Source organism: Arachis ipaensis, chromosome B4, assembly GCF_059453495.1.
Source record: "Arachis ipaensis isolate K30076 ecotype BB chromosome B4, ASM5945349v1, whole genome shotgun sequence".
Lineage (NCBI taxonomy): Eukaryota > Viridiplantae > Streptophyta > Magnoliopsida > Fabales > Fabaceae > Arachis > Arachis ipaensis.
Window position 1 is genome coordinate 12,125,496 of NC_142439.1, and position 26,651 is coordinate 12,152,146.

Genomic DNA, 26,651 nt, shown 5'->3' on the forward strand with positions numbered 1-26,651 from the left:
GAATAAGTAGGGCGGCGGAGGCGGCGAGAAGAAAAATTGAAGTTGAAATTGGGGTTGGGGTTTTGAAGAGAGGGGCATCAGGAAGGGGATAGGGGTGACGGGAGTGGGGTGACGGGGTTACGGGAGGGTGAGGGGGTGAGAGGGTGAGGGAGTGGACTGAGGGGGTGAGGGAGTTACGGGAGTCGGGAGTGGGGTGAGGGGTGAAGGATGAGGGGTGGGGGGGTGAGGGAGTGGGTTAAGGGGGTTACGGGAGGGTGAGTGAGGGAGAGTGAGGGAGTGGGGTTACGGAAGGAGGGTTTGTTTTAATTTTTTAATATTATTTTTAATTATTTTTATTAATAATGAAGAGTAATATGGTAAAAAAAATAAAATTGAAGTGGAAAAGGACGATTTTTAACGTTTTGTAATGTTGAGAATGATTTTAATAACAAAAAAAGGTCGGAAACGATTTTGATTTTCACCCCAAACCTTAGGGATGATTTCAGTACTTAACCCTAAAACTTATATTATACATTAATAATTGAATTATAGTCTCAAAAAATTTTAAGTATTAAATTAGTTTCAAAAATTTTATTTTGTTTGGTAAATTGATTTCCATATTAAATTTAACAAAAAATTAAATAAATAAATTTTATTATTATTTAATAAAGTAAAAAAAATTCTAAAAATTTTAAAATCCTTAAATTAGTATCTTTCTATCAACAAACAATTTGATATCTATAACAATATATAATGGCAATACATGGGTTTGGTGTCCAAATTTTTTTTTCAGTATTACCCTTTCTAATCAACTTCTCCACTTAATGTCAGTTATCTCTGAAAAACTCCCATCACTCCACTTGGCCACTTGACGTAATTTTTACCTGTCACTTTTTACCCATTTTTTTCTTCTCATCTCATCTCTTATTAATATTATTGAATACATTAATAGATTTTAAAAATACCTTAGACTCATGCCAATAATAGATTTGCTTTTAAATATTTAGATATTCATAATAATAATAAAATTGGTCCAAATTTAAGTAATAGATAGAACGGTAATAATATTAGTGGGTATAAATTATTATTTTTTAAAAGCTTTAATTCATACTTAGTAAACTTTTAATTATTTCTAATATACTATGTTGCATATATCTATAATACAGTATATTATGATTGTTAATTGTTCACTTAAAAAATTTACACTGCTAATTTAATATTTGAATTTTTTTATTATGATACTATTTTAATGTACTCTAAATTTTTATTATGTATTTAGAATTTTGATAAAAATCATTCTTAAAAGAAATATTAATCTTATTTTTTAATTTTTTTGTCCAGATAATATTAAATCATTTATATTAAAAGATTTACGAAATTCAAAAAATATTATTTATATGTTAAAAATATGTTTTTAGATATTCAAGTATTAGAATTGGTCTAAATAATATTCTGAATGATGATAACATTGATTAGTTGTGTATATATATTCCATTAGTTTGTTAATTTTATCTTTTAAATTATTTTTTATTATGGTACTATTTTAATGTACTCTAATTTTTTATTGTGTATTTATAATTTTAAAAATAATCATTAAAAGAAATATTAATTTTATCTCTTAAATTTTTTAGCTTTGACAATATTAAATAATTTATATTAAAATATTTAGATAATTTTAAAACTATTATTTATACTATAACAAAATAACAATATACAAAAAAAAATGGGAGTTTGATGTTTAATTTTTTCTATTCAGTGAGTTCTGCTTGACAGTTGTTATATAAAATATTTATTTAAAAATATTGGTAATTTTTTATTTAATTTATACGGTAAATAATAATGTTTTATATCATTTTAGTTTATTTAGTATCAAATAAATTTAGATTTGAATTTTTTTTTATTCTTTTCGAATTGAAATAGTCTCATTGCATGATTGACAACTTTAATTTCTATTATAATAACTATTTTTTCTATTATTTTCTATTTACTATTTTTTTATTTTTGTCATAATAACTATTTTTTTTATCTATACCAATATATAATGGAATAGAAAAGTTTGGTATCCAATTTCTTCTCCCTATTTTACCCCTATTTTTTTTATTTTTGTTACACACTGAATTCAATATAACAAACTGTTACCACATCCTTAATTTTTTATTTTTTTTATAAAAAAAGAATTTATCTCACGACAGAGTATTAAACTGATTCATTTTCAACCTACGACATATTTTAAAACTGATTTACTTTTAATAAAAAACTACTCCCACTACGTACTCAATTTAAAAACTGAAACCCCAACAGAATTAAATACTTTTTCACTTTCAATTTTGGTCTCGCAAACATTTTTCTTCTCTGCATCTCTCTGCATCTTGCTATCTTTCTGACAAATAGAAATAGAAACTTCACAAAGTCACGTCAACGTCGATCCACTTGAACAGAATATGCTAGGCAGAAACTTCACAAAATCAACAACCACGTTAATGTCTACCTACTTAACAGAATATGCTAGGCGAAGAAGACAACATGATCGAAGAACAAAGACAGCAATTTATCGGAAGATGATTCGACAAGAAAAATAAGTTGTCATATCAACTGACTCCAATTCCAACTCCAATCCCAAACGCAGGTAGAGGTACTCGATTAACTACAAACATAGGAGTAGCCCGATTGACTACAATTAGACAAATGAGGAGAGCTACCATCCATCATCAATTTGATACCGGAAATACGATAACTAATTTTCTTTGTTATGAATTCAATTAGTTTTTAATAATTATATTTTACTTTTGAAACATACAGGAATGGAAGCGCATGACGATGGAACAAGCATAAGTAACAGAAATCTATAACAATATATAACGTGGATACGGAGTTTTCGTATCCAAATTTACTTTCTAATGTTGCCCTTAATGATAGAGATTCTCCCGTACATGCGTCAGTTACTCTAGATAAAAGAACTTTCACCATTAACAGCAACACGTGTTCTTTTATCTTATTTTCATTCTATATTTCACTAATAGTTGTAGAAAATGTAAAATCTTCTTCAATTCTTTATTCCAATAATTTATCCATTTAATTAATTTTATCCTTTTTCAATCTTTTTTACTTATCTTTCCAAGTCTGAATGTGCTTCTCTGTATGTAACAATTATTTGGATGAATTTTTGTAATTTTCTGAACTAGATAATGACTATGCTAAATGTTGATTTTCGACGCCATGTATAAGAGGAGAAAAAAATAATTAGGGGGGATAAATAATTTTTTATGGATCTTATCGTTTTATTTTTGGAATATTCTTTATGTGAGTACTTTATACCAAGTTTGATCTCATTATTCAATTTTTAGTGCTTCTCCCCTCCCAATTGGGTGCACTCTTCTATATTATTACTGTTGCCATCATTCTCCTTCCTTGAATATCGTGATTGTATCGTCTCCATCTTTTCCTCGCTTTCATTTATTACAATTACAAATTTTATACCATTTTACTGCGTATATTAATTTCACGCATAATTTTTACCTTCATTTTCCTTTCTCTTCAGTTTACTTACCAAACTGTATTCATTCTTATATATTTTTAATCTGTCTTTCACATACAAAATTTTTTCTCATCAATTTAATTTTAAAAAAATGATTATTTTTTATCTGATATTTATTTTTTAATTTTTTTTGACATGTATATACCTATCAATAATAAACTGAAGAACTCTCATAAATTATTTTGTTAACTCATTCTTATATATTTTTAATTTGTCTTTCACATACAAAGTGATGAACAAAAATGAGAGCTGCCATAATGGTATTATGGTAATTGATTGCAGTTGTGGTTAATAGAAGAAGAAAACAAGAAAAAAATAAAACAAGACAACATAATAGTGATGGTGAGACGATAATACTAATAGTTATCCATGTAAAAAGAATGATAAGAAAAAATGATAGTGTATAATATGATGAGATGATATAATCAAAATAAAAATTAATAATTTAAAATAATAATAAAATTAAAAATAATTAAAGATGTTTAATATAAGATTAAAAAAATATTTTTTTATCTATTCGAATTATACATAAAAATAAAGAGTATTTTGAATATAAATTTTTAAATTTGCTTCAAATTAAATAAGATTGAGAATATAAATAACTAATTTGTAAACCATGTTAGTAAATCTTTATCTTAATTTTAGTATACATCTATAACAATATATAATGGCAATACATCTATAACAATATATAATGGCAATACATGGGTTTGGTGTCCAAATTTTTTTTCCAGTATTACCCTTTTTAATCAACTTCTCCACTTAATGTCAGTTATCTCTGAAAAACTCCCATCACTCCACTTGGCCACTTGACGTAATTTTTACCTGTCACTTTTTACCCATTTTTTTCTTCTCATCTCATCTCTTATTAATATTATTGAATACATTGATAGATTTTAAAAATACCTTAGACTCATGCCAATAATAGATTTGCTTTTAAATATTTAGATATTCATAATAATAATAAAATTGGTCCAAATTTAAGTAATAGATAGAACTGTAATAATATTAGTGGGTATAAATTATTATTTTTTAAAAGCTTTAATTCATACTTAGTAAACTTTTAATTATTTCTAATATACTATGTTACATATATCTATAATACAGTATATTATGATTGTTAATTGTTCACTTAAAAAATTTACACTGCTAATTTAATATTTGAATTTTTTTATTATGATACTATTTTAATGTACTCTAAATTTTTATTATGTATTTAGAATTTTGATAAAAATCATTCTTAAAAGAAATATTAATCTTATTTTTTAAATTTTTTTGTCCAGATAATATTAAATCATTTATATTAAAAGATTTACGAAATTCAAAAAATATTATTTATATGTTAAAAATATGTTTTTAGATATTCAAGTATTAGAATTGGTCTAAATAATATTCTGAATACATAATAACATTGGTTAGTTGTGTATATATATTCCATTAGTTTGTTAATTTTATCTTTTAAATTATTTTTTATTATGGTACTATTTTAATGTACTCTAATTTTTTATTGTGTATTTATAATTTTAAAAATAATCATTAGAAGAAATATTAATTTTATCTCTTAAATTTTTTAGCTTTGACAATATTAAATAATTTATATTAAAATATTTAGATAATTCCAAAACTATTATTTATACTATAACAAAATAACAATATACAAAAAAAATATGGGAGTTTGATGTTTAATTTTTTCTATTCAGTGAGTTCTGCTTGACAGTTGTTATATAAAATATTTATTTAAAAATATTGGTAATTTTTTATTTAATTTATACGGTAAATAATAATGTTTTATATAATTTTAGTTTATTTAGTATCAAATAAATTTAGATTTGAATTTTTTTTTTATTCTTTTCGAATTGAAATAGTCTCATTGCATGATTGACAACTTTAATTTCTATTATAATAACTATTTTTTCTATTATTTTCTATTTACTATTTTTTTATTTTTGTCATAATAACTATTTTTTTATCTATACCAATATATAATGGAATAGAAAAGTTTGGTATCCAATTTCTTCTCCCTATTTTATCCCTATTTCTTTTTTATTTTTGTTACACACTGAATTCAATATAACAAACTGTTACCCCATCCTTAATTTTTTATTTTTTTTTATAAAAAAAGAATTTATCTCACGACAGAGTATTAAACTGATTCATTTTCAACCCACGACATATTTTAAAACTGATTTACTTTTAATAAAAAACTGCTCCCACTACGTATTCAATTTAAAAACTGAAACCCCAACAGAATTAAATACTTTTTCACTTTCAATTTTGGTCTCGCAAACATTTTTCTTCTCTGCATCTTGCTATCTTTCTGACAAATAGAAACTTCACAAAGTCACGTCAACGTCGATCCACTTGAACAGAATATGCTAGGCAGAAACTTCACAAAATCAACAACCACGTCAATGTCGACCTACTTAACAGAATATGCTAGGCGAAGAAGACAACATGATCGAAGAACAAAGACAGCAACTTATCGGAAGATGATTCGACAAGAAAAATAAGTTGTCATATCAACTGACTCCAATTCCAACTCCAATCCCAAATGCAGGTAGAGGTACTCGATTAACTACAAACATAGGAGTAGCCCGATTGACTACAATTAGATAAATGAAAAGAGCTACCACCCATCATCAATTTGATACCGGAAATACGATAACTAATTTTCTTTGTTATGAATTCAATTAGTTTTTAATAATTATATTTTACTTTTGAAACATACAGGAATGGAAGCGCATGATGATGGAACAGGCATAAGTAACAGAAATCTATAACAATATATAATGTGGATACGAAATTTTCGTATCCAAATTTACTTTCTAATGTTGCCCTTAATGATAGAGATTCTCCGGTACATGCGTCAGTTACTCTAGATAAAAGAACTTTCACCGTTAACCGGTGTTCTTCTATCTTATTTTCATTCTATATTTCACTAATAATTGTAGAAACCGTAACATCTTCTTCAATTCTTTATTCCAATAATTTATCCATTTAATTAATTTTATCCGTTTTCAATCTTTTTTACTTCTCTTCCCAAGTCTGAATCTCTGTATGTAACAATTATTTGGATGAATTTTTGTAATTTTCTGAACTAGATAATGACTATGCCAAATGTTGATTTTCGACGCCATGTATAAAAGGAGAAAAAAATAATTAGGGGGGATAAATAATTTTTTATGGATCTTATGGTTTTATTTTTGGAATATTCTTTATGTGAGTACTTTATACCAAGTTTGATCTCATTATTCAATTTTTAGTGCTTCTCCCCTCACCATTAGGTGCACTCTTCTATATTATTACTGTTGCCATCATTCTCCTTCCTTGAATATCGTAATTGTATCGTTTCCATCTTTTCCTCGCTTTCATTTATTACAATTGCAAATTTTATACCATTTTACTGCGTATATTAATTTCACGCATAATTTTTACCTTCATTTTCCTTTCTCTTCTGTTTACTTACCAAACTGTATTCATTCTTATATATTTTTAATCTGTCTTTCACATACAAAATTTTCTCTCATCAATTTAATTTTAAAAAAATGATTATTTTTTATCTAATATTTATTTTTTAATTTTTTTGACATGTATATACCTATCAATAATAAAATGAAGAACTCTCATAAATTATTTTGTTAACTCATTCTTATATATTTTTAATTTGTCTTTCACATACAAAGTGATGAACAAAAATGAGAGCTGCCATAATGGTATTATGGTAATTGATTGCAGTTGTGGTTAATAGAAGAAGAAAACAAGAAAAAAATAAAACAAGACAACATAATAGTGACGGTGAGACGATAATACTAATAGTTATCCATGTAAAAAGAATGATAAGAAAAAATGATAGTGTATAATATGATGAGATGATATAATCAAAATAAAAATTAATAATTTAAAATAATAATAAAATTAAAAATAATTAAAGATGTTTAATATAAGATTAAAAAAATATTTTTTATCTATTCGAATTATACATAAAAATAAAGAGTATTTTGAATATAAATTTTTAAATTTGCTTCAAATTAAATAAGATTGAGAAAATAAATAAATTTAATATATAAATAACTAATTTGTAAACCATGTTAGTAAATCTTTATCTTAATTTTAGTATACATAATAATAATATAACTTTTTATCTTATTTAATTTAAATTTAATTATTTTATATTTTTTAAATATCTTAAATAATTTAAAATATTTCATTTTTTATAATTAATTTTTATTTATTGATATCAAATTTATAATTTTAAAAATAAAAAAATAAAAATATTTTTTAACTCAATAAAAAAGCGACTGAACAGGCACTTTCAGTCGCTTTTCTATTGTTTTTAAGAAATTAATTTTACTTTTTTGTTAATATATCATTCACTCTTCAAATTTATTAGATAAGTATTTTTTATTTTAATGTTGATGTGACTTTATTTATATCATATTTTATTAAAATTAAAATTACTATAAACCAAAATAAAATTCAAAAAATAATGATAATAACATTATTCTGATTCAAAAAGAGTATATATAAACCAAAATACATGTTAGTTATTTACAAAAGATAATTTTTACTTAAATGTTAGATAAAAGTACTATTATTTTAATATTAAATTAAAAAAATATTTTTTTATCTATTAGAATTATGGATGGAAATAAAAAATATTTTGGATATAAATTTTTAAATTTGTTTCTAATTAAATAGGATTAAAAAATAAATAAATTTAATAATATTTATAAATAACTAATCTTTAAATAATATCAATAAATTTTTATATTAATTGTATTACACATAATAGCAAATTAATATTTTTTTAATCTTACTTTTTAATTTAAATTTATTTTTTTAATATTTTACATGTTAAATAATTTAAGATATTTATTTTTTTATAATTTCTTTTTTAATTATTATTAAATTTATAATTTTAAAATAAAAATATAAAATTAATTTTTTAAACTCAATAGAAAAGTGGCTCAACAGGCACGAAGTGCCTGGTGAGCCGCTAGTAAAAACTAATTTATTTAATAAAATAAAATTTACAAATTAATTTAGTAATTAAAATTTATTGAGAATTTTTAATTAGTATTTTCACAAAACTAATTTGGAGTACTCAATAAACAAAAAAGAGGCCTAACTCGGATGCTAGTTTACATTAAAGGAAAGATAGTAAGTAAACAATAAAAATTAATTTTTATGTATTTGTCTATATTCATATATATTAATTTATATTTTTTTAATTAAATAATTAAATTTGTATAATAAGAGAATTAAATTGGTAAAAAATTATTTACAGCAGTATGGTAAATTTTTGGTGAGTAACTATTAAAATGATATTAAAAAATTTACATCCCTGACAAATAAAATTCTAAAAACTGCTAACAACAATTAAGTTTATGAAAGATTTTAAAATACGATAAAAGAAATTAAATATTAAATATATATTTTAAAAAAAATTTGAAAATCAGATTTTGATGCAAATCTTTGTAATAATTATTAGAAAAATAAGATATTTTTATTTTTAAAATTTGGTAATTTTAAATCGAATAATTTTTTTAATTTTTTTAATGTGATTTATCATATTTTTTTTAAAAAATAAAAAAAATTTAAAAATCAAATTTTATTTTGATTTTTTTTGTATATTTTTTAAATATTTATTTAAATATCACAAAAATTTAAATTAAATAAGTAAATTATTTGTTAAATATAAATTTTTTTGTTATTTACAAAAAATATAACAATTATTAATTATTTTTATGGCACGGCTCTCCAAGGCATCCTTGCAAAACTCTTCCGGATGATATCAAAATTCTTTTAAGCCGCCTACATAACGTGGAGAGTAAAGTACCAACCCGATCCCTGTCCATTTCCCAAAATGTCAAGACGATCCTTAACCAAAAACACGTTCCATTACGGTCCCTGACCCTGAACTCCGGCTGCCAACCCGGTCCTTCTGTCACAGTCACGGCGGAAAGTCGACGGAAAATGCTGAGGTGTGAAGGCTAGGGTATGACAAGGATGGCTCGGGTTGTGACGTGGAAGAGAGAATCCTATCTGGCAATATGAAATGGACAGGGGCCTTTATGTCATAGCCCAGAACACAAAAACGATGGCGTTTTGAGGGTTCCAGGCGTCGTTTGGTTTCGCGCGTTATGGGTTATCCCCTAAAGACCCCTTGACTCTGAAATACAATTACATTCTAAACCCTAGCAGACAGCTCTCTTCTCCATCAAGGCAGTGGTGACTGGTGAAAATCTTGGTGACAAGGTTGCTGACGAAGCTCTTGACGGAAGTTGGACGATTCTTGGACGGCGCTCTTGACGGAAGTTGGACGATTCGACACATTGGAGTGATTGCTGAGGTAGGTGTCGTTACTGTCCCTTTCACTATTTTGCTTGTGTGTGGTCCTTCTCCTACCATTGTTGTTTGCATTCAGTGTTGGTGGGGTAAAGAGAGGTTAAAAAAGTGTTCTGCTGCCATAACATAGGAGTTGTATGTATTTAAAAAAAATGAAACTGTAGAGATGAGTTAAAAAATTAGTGATAGTTGGAACAGATTATTAGGATTGGCTATTTAAATTGATGTAAGATTGAAGAAACTGTGTTGCATGTTTAAATTTTTTAATTAGGAATGAACAAAATTTTATTGCACTTTTCCAGATGTCTGAATGTCTCGTTACCCCTGTGTTTCACCATGGGGGGAATTTCACGAAGGACAGTGAAGGAAATGTTAGCTACATGCATGGAAAAGTTCATAGGTGGCCACCAATGGATGTTGACCTGATTAATTACTTTGATTTGGTTGTTTTGTTTAAAGAGTTAGGCTATGTGGAGTTTAAGGCAATGTATTGGTGTGATATGACTGCATGTAATATGGAATCTGGGCTTCATCAAATTCATGGGGATAAAGAAATTAACGAACTGAGGGAGGGTATTGATAAGAACAGGCACACAGATGAATTTTACATCTACTTTGATCATCCTGTGGACTTGCCAGAGGTAGTTGCTGAGGGAGTTGTGGAGGAGGATGTGATTGCCAGTGATGTCAATTCGCTTAGGTCATCATCATCTTCCTCGGATGATGGATACGAAAGTGCTGAGGATGAGGCTTACAAACTGCCTCCTCCTGGTTATGAGTCTGATGACAGTGGGAGTGATGACAGTTTGAATGAGAAGAAGAAAAAGCAGAAGACCCGAGTTAAAGAGAAGATGTCACCTAAAGGAAGAAAAAAAACTGGTGTGGCTAGGAAGAAGGGGACTAAGTCAGCAGAAGATGCGCCAAAGATGTCTCCTAAAACAACTAAGAGAAGGGCTAGTAGGAAATACTCTGGTGCTAGGAGAAAACATGTGCTAAAGGAGGGGCTTGGTAGGCAAAATATGCAGGGGGAGAACAGTGGGCCTGGGCCAGAGCTGGGAGGCCCAAGAACCTCCAGAAAACATGGGCCTGGGGGGCAGAATACAACAAATGCTACTAATGGAGCTGAAGACCATGTACCAGACCCAACTGCAGCAGAGCTAGATAGTGAGTATGAGAAACCTTATGAGTATGAAAGTGAAGTGTTCAACAGTCCAGTTTCATCTGGAGATGAGGGTACTACAGCCTATGATACTTTTGATGAGGACACTGAATATGGTGAGGTCCAGTTTAAGGTTGGACAGTTGTTCCCCACCATGGAGTCATTCAAGAAGGCTCTGAAAGATTATTTTGTGCACGAGGGTAAGGATGTTTTATATATTAAGAATGAGAAGCTGAGGGTGAGAGCAGCTTGTGCAGGTGAAAAATGTCCTTGGCTAATTTTTACAAGCTGGAACAGTTCAAAAGGTTGTTTTCAGGTCAAAACCCTTTACAATGAACACAACTGTGGAAGGGATTTTGGTAGCAACTTGGCTGACAGAGCATGGGTCACTGATAAGTTAGTTAAGAAGCTCTTCACAGAGCCTGACCTGAAGCTAGGTGCAGCCAGGGATCATATCATAGATGAATACAATGTGAAGGTGAACATTAGAATGGTAGCTAGAGCATTGAAGGTTGCGAGAGAGGTTGTCATTGGGAGTGAAAAGGCACAGTATGGAAAGACACGGGATTACCTGATGGAATTGCACAGAAGTAACCCCGGATCAACCGCGTTGATGGAAGTAATTCCCCAACCTGAATCTCTACCACTATTTGATAGGTTATACATTAGTTTGGATGCCTGCAAGAAGGGGTTTAAGGAGGGATGTAGGCCACTAATAGGGTTGGATGGCTGTTTCTTGAAGGGACGTTATGGTGGCCAGCTTCTTAGTGCGGTGGGCCAAGACGCAAATAACCACTTCTATGTCATTGCATATGCAGTGGTCCCAAATGAATGCAAGGAGACATGGAAGTGGTTCTTAACTTTACTGAAAGAAGACTTGGGTGAAGTTCCACAACATGGCTGGAACTTTATTTCAGATCAACAAAAAGTAAGTTAATTATGTTAAATTATTTAACAAGTATACCTTCTTATCATAATTAAATTATTTTAAGTTAATTACATTCTCTGTTAAATGTCACATGTTCAATTTACCTTTTCCTGATAATAATCAGACTGATATTGTGTTATGAATTTGCCATAGGGTTTGGAACTGGCAATGAAGGATGTTAACCCTACTGCCCATCACAGAAACTGTGTTCTTCATATTTGGAAGAACTTCATAAAACATTTCAAAGATGAACAAACAAAGCAGATGGTATGGGAGTGTTCTCGTTGTACAACAATTCAAGAATTCAGAAGTGCAATGGAGAAATTGAAGAAACTGAATCAGGGAGCCTGGGAGTATCTGCAGAGGTTTGACCCGGGTGTGTGGTACAAGGCCTACTTCAGCCATGGGCCCAAAATTGATAATATAACGAACAATATGTGTGAGGTGTGGAACGCCAAAATTGTTGAATACAGGAAGAAACCAATTCTATCAATGTGTGAAGATTTGAGGTGTTACATCATGAGGAAAAGGGCTATGCACAAGAAGAGACTGGAGCACCACACTGGTATATTGGCCCCTGTGCAGCAGAAGAAGCTTGATCAGTTTATCAAGCCCAAGAGTACCAAGTGGAGAGCAACCTGGGCTGGTGATTCTGATAGAGTACTGTTTGAGGTTCATATGCAAAGGCACAAAGTTGGAGTAAACTTACAAAGCAAGACATGTACTTGCAATGTGTGGCAGCTAACTGGTATACAATTCATCATCTTATATGACTGGTCTAGTTAACAAATCTGTAGTCTTTAACTAGTTTATATTTGTTTAACAAAATTTGTGTGCAGGCATGCCTTGCAGACATGCGGTTGCAGCCATGGCTAAGATGGGGTTGAAGGCAGAGGACTTTGTGCATAAATGGCTCACTATGGATGCTATCAGATTAGCCTATGCTGTCTGCATTAATCCAGTTAACAGCGAAGAATACTGGAATCCAACTGATTCACCACAGCCACTACCTCCCCCAATTAAGAAAGCTGCACATCGTCCAAAGATGAAGAGAAAAGTTGATTCTGTAGAGGCAGAGATGAATTCCCACAAGGCCAAAAAGTCATTCGAAGTGACTTGTAACAGGTGTGGCCAAAAGAGTCATTACTATAAAACATGCTCCAACCCACCCAAAGATCCAAATTGGAAGCCTATGACCAAGAAGGAAAGGAGGAATTTGAAGCAGTCTGCTCCAGCAATGGACTCTGCTAGCACCACACAGGTATGCCTCCTTCAGGGTTCGATTTGTCATATTTTAATAATGGTTAAGGATTTAAGTGTCACATGATAGAATGGTTAGGTATTTAATTGTTATAGCAAAGATTGATCCAGTATTTAAATGCCTGTTTTGTATGATGATCCACATAGAACCAGGTTGGTGAGGAAAACAATATGAGTACTAATATTCAAGGAACAATACTGGACCCTGTGGTAAGTAGAACAAAAATGGTTAATTTGTTTACATGTTTTCATGATCTTTATTGTTGACTCCATATTGAGATAGAGTATTATTCATGAATGTAGACAAAGGCAAAAAAACAAAAAAAGAAGCTACCTAAATCGACATCAAAGGAAGGAACAACACTGGGACAAGGAGATGAAATTCCTCTTTCACAGTCTGCTCCCGAACCAGAAGTTGTAAGTGCCCAGTGTAGTTCACAATTGAATTAGACAAAGGCAATGTCTTAGTCTTACTTTTTGTGTGAGGTATAATGCAATCTTGTTGGTTTGCAGGGAGCATCTGACACCCCCACCTTCAATAACCCACCTCCACAAAGGATGAAGCAACCAATTGTGAGGCCACCAATCTCATCCACCTTTGTTCAAGGTTCTGTGGTGAATCAAATTCCTCCAACTATTGGACCTCACTTCAGGCCTCCCACTCCTACCAACATGGAAATTCCACCCAACAATGATACTAATGTTCCTACTGGATCAAGGATGCCTAAACCAAGTCAACCCACATGGTCTTAGTGCCGAGACAATGGCTGCAGCAGCTTCCGGAACTGCATCAAGACTATTCAAGTTTATCCCCACTCCTGGATTTAGGCCTCCTAGGAAGAACTAGAAGTGTAGTCCTAGGTTTATATCAAGTTAAAAGAATATGCTGACTTTTTGATAAACTAGCTTACATATAGCCACCACAAACAGTTTTTTGCTTTGTGTTTTCATAGCATATGTGAATTAAGGGTCAACAATAATCTTTTTATTTTGGTGTTGCTGATGTTGGTATAGGGCTATAAATTGCCCACTTTTGTGGTTATTTTGTGAACAACATGTTGACATTTGGTGGCTGTTTGTAGTTGTTAATGTTATATATTACTGTTAGTTATTACTGAATTGCTTTTCATGGTATGAAAGGATTCGATTATAACACATTTACATAATGTCTCTTTTCCAAACAACCAACACACTTGTTTCATTTAATAAACTCAGATTTACACTGTTAACTGATACAATACATCTAATTCAGCAACAGCAACTTCCAACACAAAACAAACAAGATACACTAACTATCCACTATCCACTCTAAACGAGATAATTTGCACATACAACTCCAAAGACAAATACAATAACTATCAATGGATAACTAAACCACCTATTACACTTATCCTGGCTAGAATTTTTCATCTGCAACTCTATCCCAGAAACTCTATCCTCTAACCTTGTCACTTTCTCCTCCATCCAAAAATCAGTATCCAAAAAATTTTTTGGCTTTCGATTCCGAGCATAAGGACTGCCATTATTTATTTGCTCCTCTTCAAATAGTGAAACATATTCATCCAACCATTGAAAATATTTGCAACCACCTTGTGCAATCTGCACAGTAAAAAGAAAGCAAACTCAAATTATTAATGCAGAGATGCCTGCTACAGATCTTGGCATGACTAGCAAGATAATTAACTGTTTCATACCTTAAAATTTGGGCATCCAAAGAATAACCTCTTAGGGTTCGACTTTGTTGATGACATGAATAGAATTGCATGAATCCCACAATTGCATTTCGGGGCAACGAATCTTTTCTTCATCCTGGCTCCAGCACTACCAACGGAGCTCACATAAATGCTCCTACCCTCATCGTCCGATGCATCTCCTCCAATCCCACGATCTCTGCTGTTGCTCATGGTGGTATAAGTTCCATACACAAAACAGGGAACATTGACGACCAGACTCGTCTAAAAAGGACGCATGGAACCCTCAAAACGCCATCGTTTTTGTGTTCTGGGCTATGACATAAAGGCCCCTGTCCATTTCATATTGCCAGATAGGATTCTCTCTTCCACGTCACAACTCGAGCCATCCTTGTCATACCCTAGCCTTCACACTTCAGCATTTTTCGTCGACTTTCCGCCGTGACTGTGACAGAAGGACCGGGTTGGCAGCCGGAGTTCAGGGTCAGGGACCGTAATGGAACGTGTTTTTGGTTAAGGATCGTCTTGACATTTTGGGAAATGGACAGGGACCGGGTTGGTACTTTACTCTAACGTGGAATGGGAAGATACTTTTGGTGAGGAAAAACACAGACAAGCTGGCCAGGAAAAACATACTAGGAATCCACATCTTTGAAGCTCCTATTCTTAATATTTGCTTCGATTTAGATGCTAATTGTATTGGTTTTCTTAGGAAAAAGGGTGCTAGCTAAGGCCTGTTTTTAGTTTGTTGTTTCTTACTTTTTGGGGTTTTAAAACCATCTTTTTAAATAATTTACTTAAATACTAGTATTTTATCCGTAATAGTATTACGAGAATATAAATCTTTTAAAATTATGTCGGTCCTGATATTATAGATTATGACACGAAAAATTTATAGCATTAAACTACTTTTATAAGATGGTCGTAAGAGACAAAAGTTTCCGTCGATTAAAAATATCAGAGTCTTAAACAAAATTAAATAATAAATTTTTTAGTTATTATTTTCAAAGGAAAGAATTTAATTTTTTTACTTAATTTTAATATTCTTTATCTAAAATTTGAAAGAATTTAACATGTATATTTTTATATTTGATTAGATATTAAATTTGTTACACAAATAGAAATAATTAATTTTTATACTTGCTATTTAAAAATAATATTTTTTTTATATATAAAAATATAATTAGATATTAACATAAAAAAATTATATTGATTGTTATAAAATTAATTCATTTTTTTAAAACAATTGAGTCTTGATTCTAACTTCAAATTACAACATTATTATTATTTTTTAAATTATATGTAATAAATATTTAAAAGAAAAAAGTGAAAATATATATTAAAAAGATAACCAGTAAAAATTTAAAATTAAATAAAAAATATGTATATAATAATATTTTTTATTTAAATTATATTATGTTGTTAATTTTATTTGTAAAACATAAAGGTAGAAAAAAAATAGAGAATGAGAGAAAAGAGAGAAAAAAATAAAGAAGAAGAATAAGAGAGGGAATTTGTTAATTTTGGAAGCTAAGAAAATTTTTTATTTTAATTATAATAAAAATATTTGGTGACACATTTTAATTTGTCAAATTACTAATATAAATTATAAATTACCAGTGGCTCAACAGGCACTAACGTGCCTGTTCAGCCGCTTTTCTATTGTTTTTAAGAAATTAATTTTATTTTTCTGTTAATATATTATTTACTTTTCTAATTTATTAGATAAATATTTTTTATTTTAATATTGACGTGATCTTATTTATATCATATTTTGTTGAAATTAAAATTACTATAAAACACTTTAAAATGTTAAATTATAAAACCACACAACAAAGAGGTAATATAAAATCGTCATAGTTTAAAGTTCTAGGTAATATATGAGGTGAAATATTCGATAGAGTAAATTTTTATTCTCAACTATTCTAAAATATACAAAAAGTATTTTCAGAATGATAATGCTTCTATTGTATTTCTTTAAAAGTTTTGAATGTCGTCTATTAATTTATAGTATTTTTAAATTAATTTTTTTAATTTATTATGACAAAATAACGATATGATGAAGATTTTGTCCGCTAAAATTGCGAAAATATTTTTAAAAATTAGTTTATTCATTGTATTTTATTTTGTTTTTTTTTTTTGGTGTTTATGTTATATTTCATACATTATTAAATTTTAATTTGATAATTTTTTTTATCATCAAGGACTTATTATTTAGTTACTGCAATTTAATTAAGATTTATTTTTTATCATTAAATGATGTTATGTGTATTGGGTTATTGCCATTAAATAATATATATTTGTAGTAGCATTTTTTTAGTTTGTACTTAAATTAGTTATTCAATAAAAATTTGTCCGATAACTCATAAAAATATATACAATGTTATCTATATTTTTAATTTAGTTAGCTATTGACTTATAATATTTAATATAGTATTTTAATATTTTTTAAAAAATTAGAACACATTTTTCCATGACCAAATTTTACTATCTATTAAATTTTTAATTGGGTAAAGATTCTATAATAAAAAGGATCCATATAATTTATACAATACATTAATAAATACATGAGATAAAATAAGACATATTTTTGTACTATTTTTCAATAGTTGTTATTTTGTGTTTAAGGGAGATCTTTTCTAATTTTACTATTTAATTTTAAAAGATATATGTTGTTACCAAAATTTTATTACAAAGTTATTGTTATTATTAGTTTTATGAATGTATTGCCAATTTAAAATTTATAGTATTTGTTAATTATTTGTTTTATTTTTTTTATTATAGAATTCATAATTTTGTTTAACATTAGGCATTTTATATAGTAGTGTACAATATCAAACCTCTTAATTTATTCAATACAAAAAATATTTTAAATGAATATTATGCGATGAAGATAAAATATTAAAAATATAAGTAGAGTAAGTGAGTACTAACTTCATATTTGCATGACTTTTAGCATTGTTTGTAACTGGTTCATTATAAGAGATTGATTGAGGCATTGAATTAGTAGCAGTGGTGTATGTCTCGACCTATACTAATACAAAAAAAAAAAAATACAAACTTAATATGTTGTAGATTATCTTAAAAGAATTAAAAATTAGTTCTCAGAAATCAAATCAAATCGCGTAAATTAAGTTAATTAATTTTGTTAATCTTCTATATTAAGATTTAATGTATAGGCAAAATGACTTAAAACGACGTTATTACATGTTTTAAATATATAGGGTACTAACCAGTTAGGACATCACCACATCTTTTACTTGAACAACTTCATTATAATATGATTCCAGACCTATATTTTTAAAGAGCAATACAGATAATAAGCATAATTTGAATTCATAAAAGTAAAATTAGTTATCATGATTAAAGTTAACTTTTATGTCGCGTATAAAGGTGATTTTAATTATTTTAAATTTGTTTAATTTTATTCTAAAATAGAGAATATTTTAAAAATAATATTCTTCTATTATAATTTTTTTATTGATTTTTTTCAAAGTTTGAATATCGTCCATTAATTTGTGACATTTTTAAATTTATTTTTTTAATTTATTATGATAAATTAACAATATGATGAGTATTTTGTCCGTTAAGATTGCAGAAATATTTTAAAAAAAATAGTTTATTTGTTATACTCTAATTTATCTTTATTTTTTGTGTTTATATGTTAACATTTCACATTAGAAATTTATTATATATTTAATATTATTAAATTAATAATTTAGAGAAACAAATTTATTTTCATTTTATACTTATTACTTTGTAAAATATATTTAATCACTCAAATTTAAAAATACACGTGGCAAAAAATAGGCGATATGTTAATATTTTTTCTCTTTATTCTATTTGTTATTATTAGTTTTATGAATACATTATTTATTTTAATTTTTTAATTATTTATATACTATATGATAAAGATGGAATATTAAAAAAAATTATTATTTTGTCCACTAAATTTATTTTATGAAATAAATTATGTAAGGATATACGAAGTCTAAAAAAAATTGGACACCAAATTCTAGTAACTTTTTGTATTTTTTATTAAGGAGTACTCTATTATATATAATTTTTTTAAGTTAAATAATAAGCATCAGAAATATATAAATAGTGTATATTAATTTAATTAATTTTGTTATAGAATACCAACCAATTATGTTACTATGACATCGTCTGTTATTTGGACCAACTCCATTATCATGCGCTTTCAATTCTAGATTTTTCAAAGAGTAGAATACAGATATTAAGCAAAAATTGAATTTATAGCCGAAAAAATTAAATTATCATAATACATGTTAAGTTTTATGTTACCTGAAACAAAATGATGATGATGATGGATGGCTCTTACCATTTGTCTAATTGTAGTTAATCTTGGCAATGGATTTAGGATAGAAATTATATTAGTTGATATAATATGTTTGCTGATTCGTTGAATTTTCCAATTATATTTGTCAGAACATAAGGTAGCAAGACGCAAAGAAGAAAAACGATTGCAAGAGCACCATTGAAAGTGAAACAGATATTTAACTCTCTTGAGTAAAGTACGATTGAAGGTGCAGAAGTTTTTGTTATTGAAAGTGAATCGTATTTAAATTGAGTACGTATTAATAGTTTTTTTTAATTGAAACTGAATTAGCTTTAAATTCTGTCGTGGGTTGAAAGTGAATCAGTTTTAAATCTGTCGTGGGTTAAAGCCAGTTTTTAAAAAAATAAAATAAAATAAAATAAAAAGAATTGAAAACGTAGTAGCAGTTTTTTTTATTGAAATCTATTTTTAAGTTCTGTCATGGGATAAAGCCAATTTTTAATAAAAAGAAAACAAGGATAAAATAAGAAGAAAAAATTGGATACCACAATTCCATATCCCCATTATATATTGGTATAGATAATATTTCTTTTAGTAATTATTCATTAATAAATGTTGCATTAACGATTCTGCTTATTGTATTTCAATGTGTTTATTTCAATTAGACTCAATAAATTACCAAAATTCAAACTTATTATCTTGAACTTCTTCCTTGATCATATGGTTAGAATCGTTTAACAGAATATCTTCGACCATAAAATTTTTAAAGTAAAAGAAAAATACAATAAAACATATTCGAAAACCTAAAAAAATAAAATAATTTTTAAAATAGAATATATATATATAAAAGAAAAATAATAAATTAAAACTTATTTGGCCTATGACATAGAAAAATAAAGAGAACTAAATAATCATGAAAGTTGAAATAACGAAAAAATATATAACACAGTTCTTATCTTAAGACATTTAAATGTTATATGTCAATCTAATAATTAATAAAAAATAATATTATCCAATGTAAAATAGATTAAAAATAAGAAAGAGATTAACAAAATCAATTAACAAAATTCTTATCCTAAGTTGCCAAAATATTTAAAAAATCAATTAACAAAGTTCGTATTTTACTATATTTATTATATTTATTGTGTTATATGTCAATCTAATAATTAATGAAAAATAATATTTTTTAATATAGAACATATTAAAAATAAAGAAAAAAATTAACAAAATATACGTAGAGATTTTTTACTCTACCATTGGTAAGTATAAATTTTTTTACATCTTTTATATGCCAATCATATGACAGATGAATAATATTAAATTAATTAATCTTTTTGCAATAATTTAAAAAATTAGTAAATGTCAATTTTAATACTCTTTATAAATAAATGTCAAATTTAATACTCTACATAATTAATAGTTTAGATAGTTTAGGAAATTATAAACATAGACTTTAATAATATGTATCAATTAATAAACATAGACTTTAATAATATATAATATGTATCAAACAATGCAAAAAAAAATATTGATAAATTTTAATAAATATAGAATATATTTATAGATAAATTTTAGTACTATAGAATATATTTGAGTAGTGGTGCTCGATCTATAATTATACAAAAAAATACAAACTTTAAATGTAAAAATGGAATAAGATAAAAAGTACTTGTCCTTTGAATTTTCTTTTAAAAATTAAAAATTAGTACTCAAAAATAAAATAAACAGTAAATATAAAATACCAATCACTTGTATTATCATAACGTCTATTATTATTTTTCAAAAGGTACCTGTATTTGGCAATGGAGTTGGAATAAAAATTGTATCAACTTCCTTGTCAAATTCTCTCACGATGATTTGCAGGTATCCCTTTTTTAGTAAATGCATGTCAGAATCAAAAGATAGCAAGATGTAGAAAAAAAGGATCGACAACTGTGAGAAATATTTGTAAGTGGAGCAGTTATTTAATTTCCTCACGATTGCAGCAGTTATTTAATGTGTTAATGACTTTTTTTTAATTATAAACAAAAATGTATTATTACTATTTTGTCCATAAATTTGATTTGTAAAATGAATTATTTGAGGGCAAATAGTGTCTATAAAATGAATTATTTTGTCCGTAAATGTATTACTATTTTTTTATATTGGTATAGATATATTGGTATAGATAAAAACTCACCTGCACGTATCTTCATTTGATAATTAAAAATGGTTAAATTACAATTTTCGTTAAATACTTAATTCTATCAAATCAGCCAATGAGTTATAGTTCAAATGGCATAACCTTTCCATACTCAATTAAGAGGTTCCAAGTACGAGTCGATAATTTTTTTAATAAAAAAAACTTTTTTATTTTTTAGTAAGTTTAGCAAATTTCTAATAATAAAAATAAAAGTATTAAAAAAATTAAAATAAAATTTAAGTAGCTACCATTTATATTTTTTAAATTTTTTTAAAAATATTTTTTATATAATAAATAACCAAAAAAATACTTTTATTTTATCCAAACATAATTAATAAATAATTTTTTTTATATAAAATACTGAAACATAAAATTATTTTTATTTTTATAAAATATTTTTTATAAAAAAAATATTTTCTAAAATGGAATCCAAACAAGTCTTTATTATTACTAAAAGATGATTTATTTATTGAAAATGATAAAAGACAAGAAGATAGAAAGGTGAGTTGAACGTAGAAGTTGGTCGTGTGGTCCGCGGTTGAGGGCTGAGGCGTCTGGCGCGGGACGAGAGTCGAGTGGCTGAGAAGGATATGCAATTTCACACCAAACTGGCGACCCTAACGCCTCTTTCTTTCACCTTCTCTTTCTTCTTCGTCACTTTCTTCCCCAATTGAGGTTCTCTCTCTCTCTCTCTCTCTCTCTCTCTCTCTCTCTCCGATTAGGGTTTTTTTTACATCATAACCTCTTTCTATATATTTGTTGTGTAAAATCATGCTTAACGCTTTTGTGATCGGGTTCTTCTTTTTCCGATGATGCTCAATTCTTAGGTCTGTTATTTGATTCGGAACTGGTTTTCATTTGCATTGCATGTTCTCTGGTTCTGGTATTGTTCTAGAAATGAAATTATGAATCGAGCATTAGGGTAGTTCTATTTGTTAGCACGATCTTGTTGGATGGTTTGGTAAAACATGTTGTTCGTGAAATTGAATGTTTCGGAGCTTGTGGAATTGAAGAATTGGATGTGGTTTAAAAGCTTTGAAGCTGGATCTATAATTTTTGGTTGAGTAAGTACCTAGGGCATGTGTTTTATGCTATTATTAGGATGATGAGTGATTCTTAAGCCATGCCCCCAAAGTTGAAGTTTGAATATAAAATTATGTATTTATAGTTAAGAACATTTTAAGATTCATTATTGGATAGGAAATGTTTTGCAGTTAGAGTTTCTACAGTTTCAGATTCTGAAAACTTGTGTTTTTGATATTTAAGGTGGATTTAATATTTGTAAAACGTACCCTTGCAGCCAAGAGAGTAGTTCTCTGCTACTCCTGATGGGTGCTCCTAAGCAGAAATGGACATCTGAAGAGGAAGCAGCTCTTAAAGCTGGAGTTGTCAAGCATGGGGTTGGTAAATGGCGTACAATACTCAAGGATCCAGAATTTAGTGGTGTTTTGTATCTGCGGTCCAATGTGGATCTCAAGGTCTGTATCTTGGTACTTTTGTCTTTGTTGGTGCTTTATTTCTCAAAGTTGAAGGTCATACTTTCAAGAAGTGCAAAATTTTATACATATCATAATGAATTTGTATTGGACCATCTATGTTAGGGAAATGTTATTGCCACTCCTATTTTTGATAATACCACTTCTTCACACATGATTTTTGCACATTGTATGTTTGCATGTATTTACAGAAAGAAGAGTAGCATTATAAAAATAGGAGTGACAATATCCATTTCCGCTATGTTCGCAATGTTATTATACAAATTGACTTATATGTGTGGTGCTGATATGGGCTATACTGGATAGGATAAATGGAGAAATCTGAGTGTGATGGCAAATGGATGGAGTTCTAGGGAAAAGTCTAGGTTGGCTATCAGAAGGGTGCATCAAGCCCCAAAACACGACGAGAACCCTTTCGCTGTCCCTCCTTTTACTCCAAGTGATGAAGATATTGTTGATGTTAAGCCTATTCAAGTTTCTAGAGAGGTGGTGCCATTTTCTGGTCCAAAAAGGTCTATTGTAAGGTTGGACTCTCTATTTTGTTTCAAATTTGTTAAAACATTTCACTATAATTTCTCTACCTGGTTTGCAGAAAAAAGTGGAACTTTAGTAGTTGAAGTTGTATGCGCAATTGTTAATGGTATCTGTTTATGAATATCATGTTTAAATTTTACAGATTGGATAACCTTATAATGGAGGCAATAACTACCTTGAAGGAAACTGGTGGTTCTAATAAGACAACTATTGCAGCTTTCATAGAGGTATTATTCTTATTTTGAAGTATAATCCCTGTTCTACTTTTTATTCATTTGTTTTTTTTTTTTTAATTTTGGTTTTTGGGATGATTTTTTAGTTCGTGTAATTAATTTATGATTGTAGACAAGATCTGTTTTCAGTCACAAAATTTGGCTAATGTGGTTTTCTTGGCCCTGATGTGTTATGCAGTCTCATTATTATGAGTTGGAAATTGAAAATACCATACAATTCTCTATATTCCTTCTCACTCTAGTCTTCCTCTTAATATGTATGTTCTTATTGTCTTAAAATTCTTCTCTAATCCTCCTTGTGGAAGAATGGAAGGGCTTTTAGTTTGTGTTAATTGGATAAGAATTTCTATACTGTTTTAAGTGCCTTTTTATTTTGTTCAGTCTAAGTGTTTTGTGATTATTATTGTGATATGTTTATGATTTATGGCTTCAAACTTTTTTATTTGACGTATATATGATTCAATTTATTAGTTTTAGACTAGATGATTGACTGTTTTCATATATATATATATATATCCCTTAGTGGGATTGGTTGTTTTCCCTTTTTCTTCTTGGTTACCGGTTAAGCATCTTTTGAAATTGGAATCATCAATATGCTTTGTGGTGGAAATGATGCTTAAAAAATGTGACACCGTTTGAACTCTCCATGCACCGAACGTTATGTGGTTGAGCAATGACGTTAACCCTGTTTGTAAATTGTGAAATCCTCGTGTTTGTTATTAACTTATAAATTATCATAGATTCTGTTTTGTATGATACTACTGTGTTTTACATTTCATGAGATATTATATTCTTTTTGTTTCGATATTAGTTAAATGTCATTGGATTGTAATATGTAGGACCAATATTGGGCACCACCTGACTTCAAAAGGTTGTTGTCAGCAAAGTTAAAGTATTTGACAGCATGTGGAAAGCTGATCAAGGTATCTCATATCCATCTGTTGTGGACGATATTTGGATGACTTGAATATGAAACAATAAATGCATTTTTATTCACCTGGTGACTAATACTGGTTTTGTTTCGCACAATATTATGCATTTACATTCACGAAAGAAAGGTGCAAATTGTAATTTCTTTTTGACAAAAGCAGAATGTGGTTAAGATGGAGAGAAGAAAAAGTGTCAATTGTAATTCTAACCATACAATTTTCTACCTATCTCCCTAATTTTAGTCGCTTGTTCATGGAGAAATGTCAAACTGAAATGTAGGCCACTTAGTGTCCTACCATGAATACTTTTACCCAGTGTCCACCTGAGTTACATATTACACTTCTGCTAAAATGAGAAATTACAAAATGTAGGCTTGAAATGGATGCCAAGCCTCTGAATTTTACCTAGTTCATGTCCTTGATATCAGTTGTTGTCGCAGTTGCTGTTCCTCTTATTTATTGATATATTGCTTTGCTTACATACAGCTGCCAGTTGGGTAAATTGAATGGGATTTTGCCCTTTTGGGCATCTACATGCGACTTTTAACTGTGAATTCATGCATGGACTTGTGCAAGATTTCTTTGTTTTCTGCAATGAATTAGAAGCAATTGTTTGTTGTATTATTTTCAGGAATCCACTATTCTGGAGTCTGGATGCTATACTTTTCATTTTGTCGCAGTTATGTTTAACATTTTCAACCAGAGATCTTAGTGGGTGAGTTGATATTTCAGGTAAAACGCAGATATAGGATTGCACCTACGCCAGCATATTCTGACAGAAGAAGAAGCTCAAGCTTGTTAATGGATGGGAGGCAGAAAGCCTCTTTGAGAGGTGACAAGGAAGAGACCAATGTCCTTACGAAGTCTCAGGTAGATTTAGAATTAGCAAAGATAAGGTCGATGTCTGCACAAGAGGCAGCTGCAGTTGCTGCTCGAGCAGTTGCAGAAGCAGAAGCTGCCATAGCAGAAGCTGAAGAGGCAGCAAGAGAGGCAGAGACAGCAGAAGCTGATGCAGAGGCGGCACAAGCTTTTGCAGATGCTGCTATGAAAACACTGAAGGGTCGAAACACCCCAAAGATGGTAAAACTCATTATTTTTCCTCTTCTTTTGAGATACTCTAATACGTCCGCTGGAACATTTAGATTTTAGAATATTATTTTGTATGAAAACTTGGGGGAAAAATAATTTAGAATTAGAGCTTCATGTTTAAATATGCCTAGCAAATGTCATCTTAACCTGGATATAAGGGAGGGACAGTGTCTCAAATATGTGATCTAGTTATGGAGGATTTATCATTTTGGAGACATTGTACATAAATTTTGTGCTTTAATTCATTTTACATATTTAAATTTGTAGATGATCCATGCTTAATCGAAGTTGAAGAATTGACGTGAAGAGCGATCTACCATGGCAATCAGTAGGACTGACAGCCAGATACATATTTATCTTCTGCTGGGCATTGTCTAATGTCTATATCTTACACATCTATATTGGAGGTTTTTCTAGTGGCTATATGCAGGTTTTTACATTTATTAGAGATTATTCTTTTTTTTTTTTTTTTTTTTTGGATCTTGAAAATCCTTATTGTAGATAGAAACATCTCTTAAATCTTTCATGTAATTTCTTCAGAGCTGTTGTTCCCGTCATTGTTGCATAATGGTTGATCATTGTATGTAACATTTGTAGAAAGCAGATTTTAGGTGTATGGGAATCTGTTGATATTTTTTCAAATAACATAAACAGCTTTTTTAGTTCATTATTTGACATATGTTTAACCCGTGTTAAGTGGAAAAGCAAGACTGAAATATAATCTCCATGTTGTTGGAAGTGTTGACTGCTTTGTGATTTCTGTTGGAACCAGCTGTCTTTTACTTTCCAATTAAAGGAAAACAAACAAGATATTTTTATGAATTTATTATTACCATATTCCTTAAATTGGTAGAAGACAACTCCCTCTTATTAGGAGTGTGTGGTTTATGTTGGGAGGTTCAGTCCCCACATTCCCCTACCAATCCCACGTAGATTCTAATTGCTGTCGAACTTTATTTAATAGTCACAAATTTGAAGGTCATATCAT

General features: G+C 28.8%; 3 protein-coding genes across 3 annotated transcripts; all 3 read left to right on the forward strand.

The window, feature by feature from the left end:
- The first annotated feature begins 10,164 nt into the window (after positions 1 to 10,164).
- Positions 10,165 to 10,874, forward strand: LOC148566681 (uncharacterized). The gene is made up of 2 exons (XM_088484377.1): positions 10,165 to 10,741; positions 10,861 to 10,874. The coding sequence occupies exons 1-2, from the start codon at positions 10,165 to 10,167 to the stop codon at positions 10,872 to 10,874; spliced, it is 591 nt and encodes a 196-aa protein (XP_088340503.1).
- Positions 10,875 to 10,881: 7 nt separating this feature from the next.
- Positions 10,882 to 13,962, forward strand: LOC148566682 (uncharacterized). Its single transcript, XM_088484378.1, has 6 exons — positions 10,882 to 11,949; positions 12,103 to 12,697; positions 12,789 to 13,210; positions 13,357 to 13,419; positions 13,513 to 13,626; positions 13,723 to 13,962. The coding sequence occupies exons 1-6, from the start codon at positions 10,882 to 10,884 to the stop codon at positions 13,960 to 13,962; spliced, it is 2,502 nt and encodes an 833-aa protein (XP_088340504.1).
- Positions 13,963 to 21,853: 7,891 nt separating this feature from the next.
- TRB1 (telomere repeat binding factor 1) lies at positions 21,854 to 26,330 on the forward strand. Its single transcript, XM_016342342.3, has 7 exons — positions 21,854 to 22,057; positions 22,683 to 22,860; positions 23,185 to 23,402; positions 23,555 to 23,639; positions 24,485 to 24,568; positions 25,307 to 25,654; positions 25,931 to 26,330. Exons 2-7 carry the CDS (start codon positions 22,711 to 22,713, stop codon positions 25,943 to 25,945), a joined length of 900 nt encoding a protein of 299 aa, XP_016197828.1. The 5' UTR covers positions 21,854 to 22,057; positions 22,683 to 22,710; the 3' UTR covers positions 25,946 to 26,330.
- Positions 26,331 to 26,651: the final 321 nt, after the last annotated feature.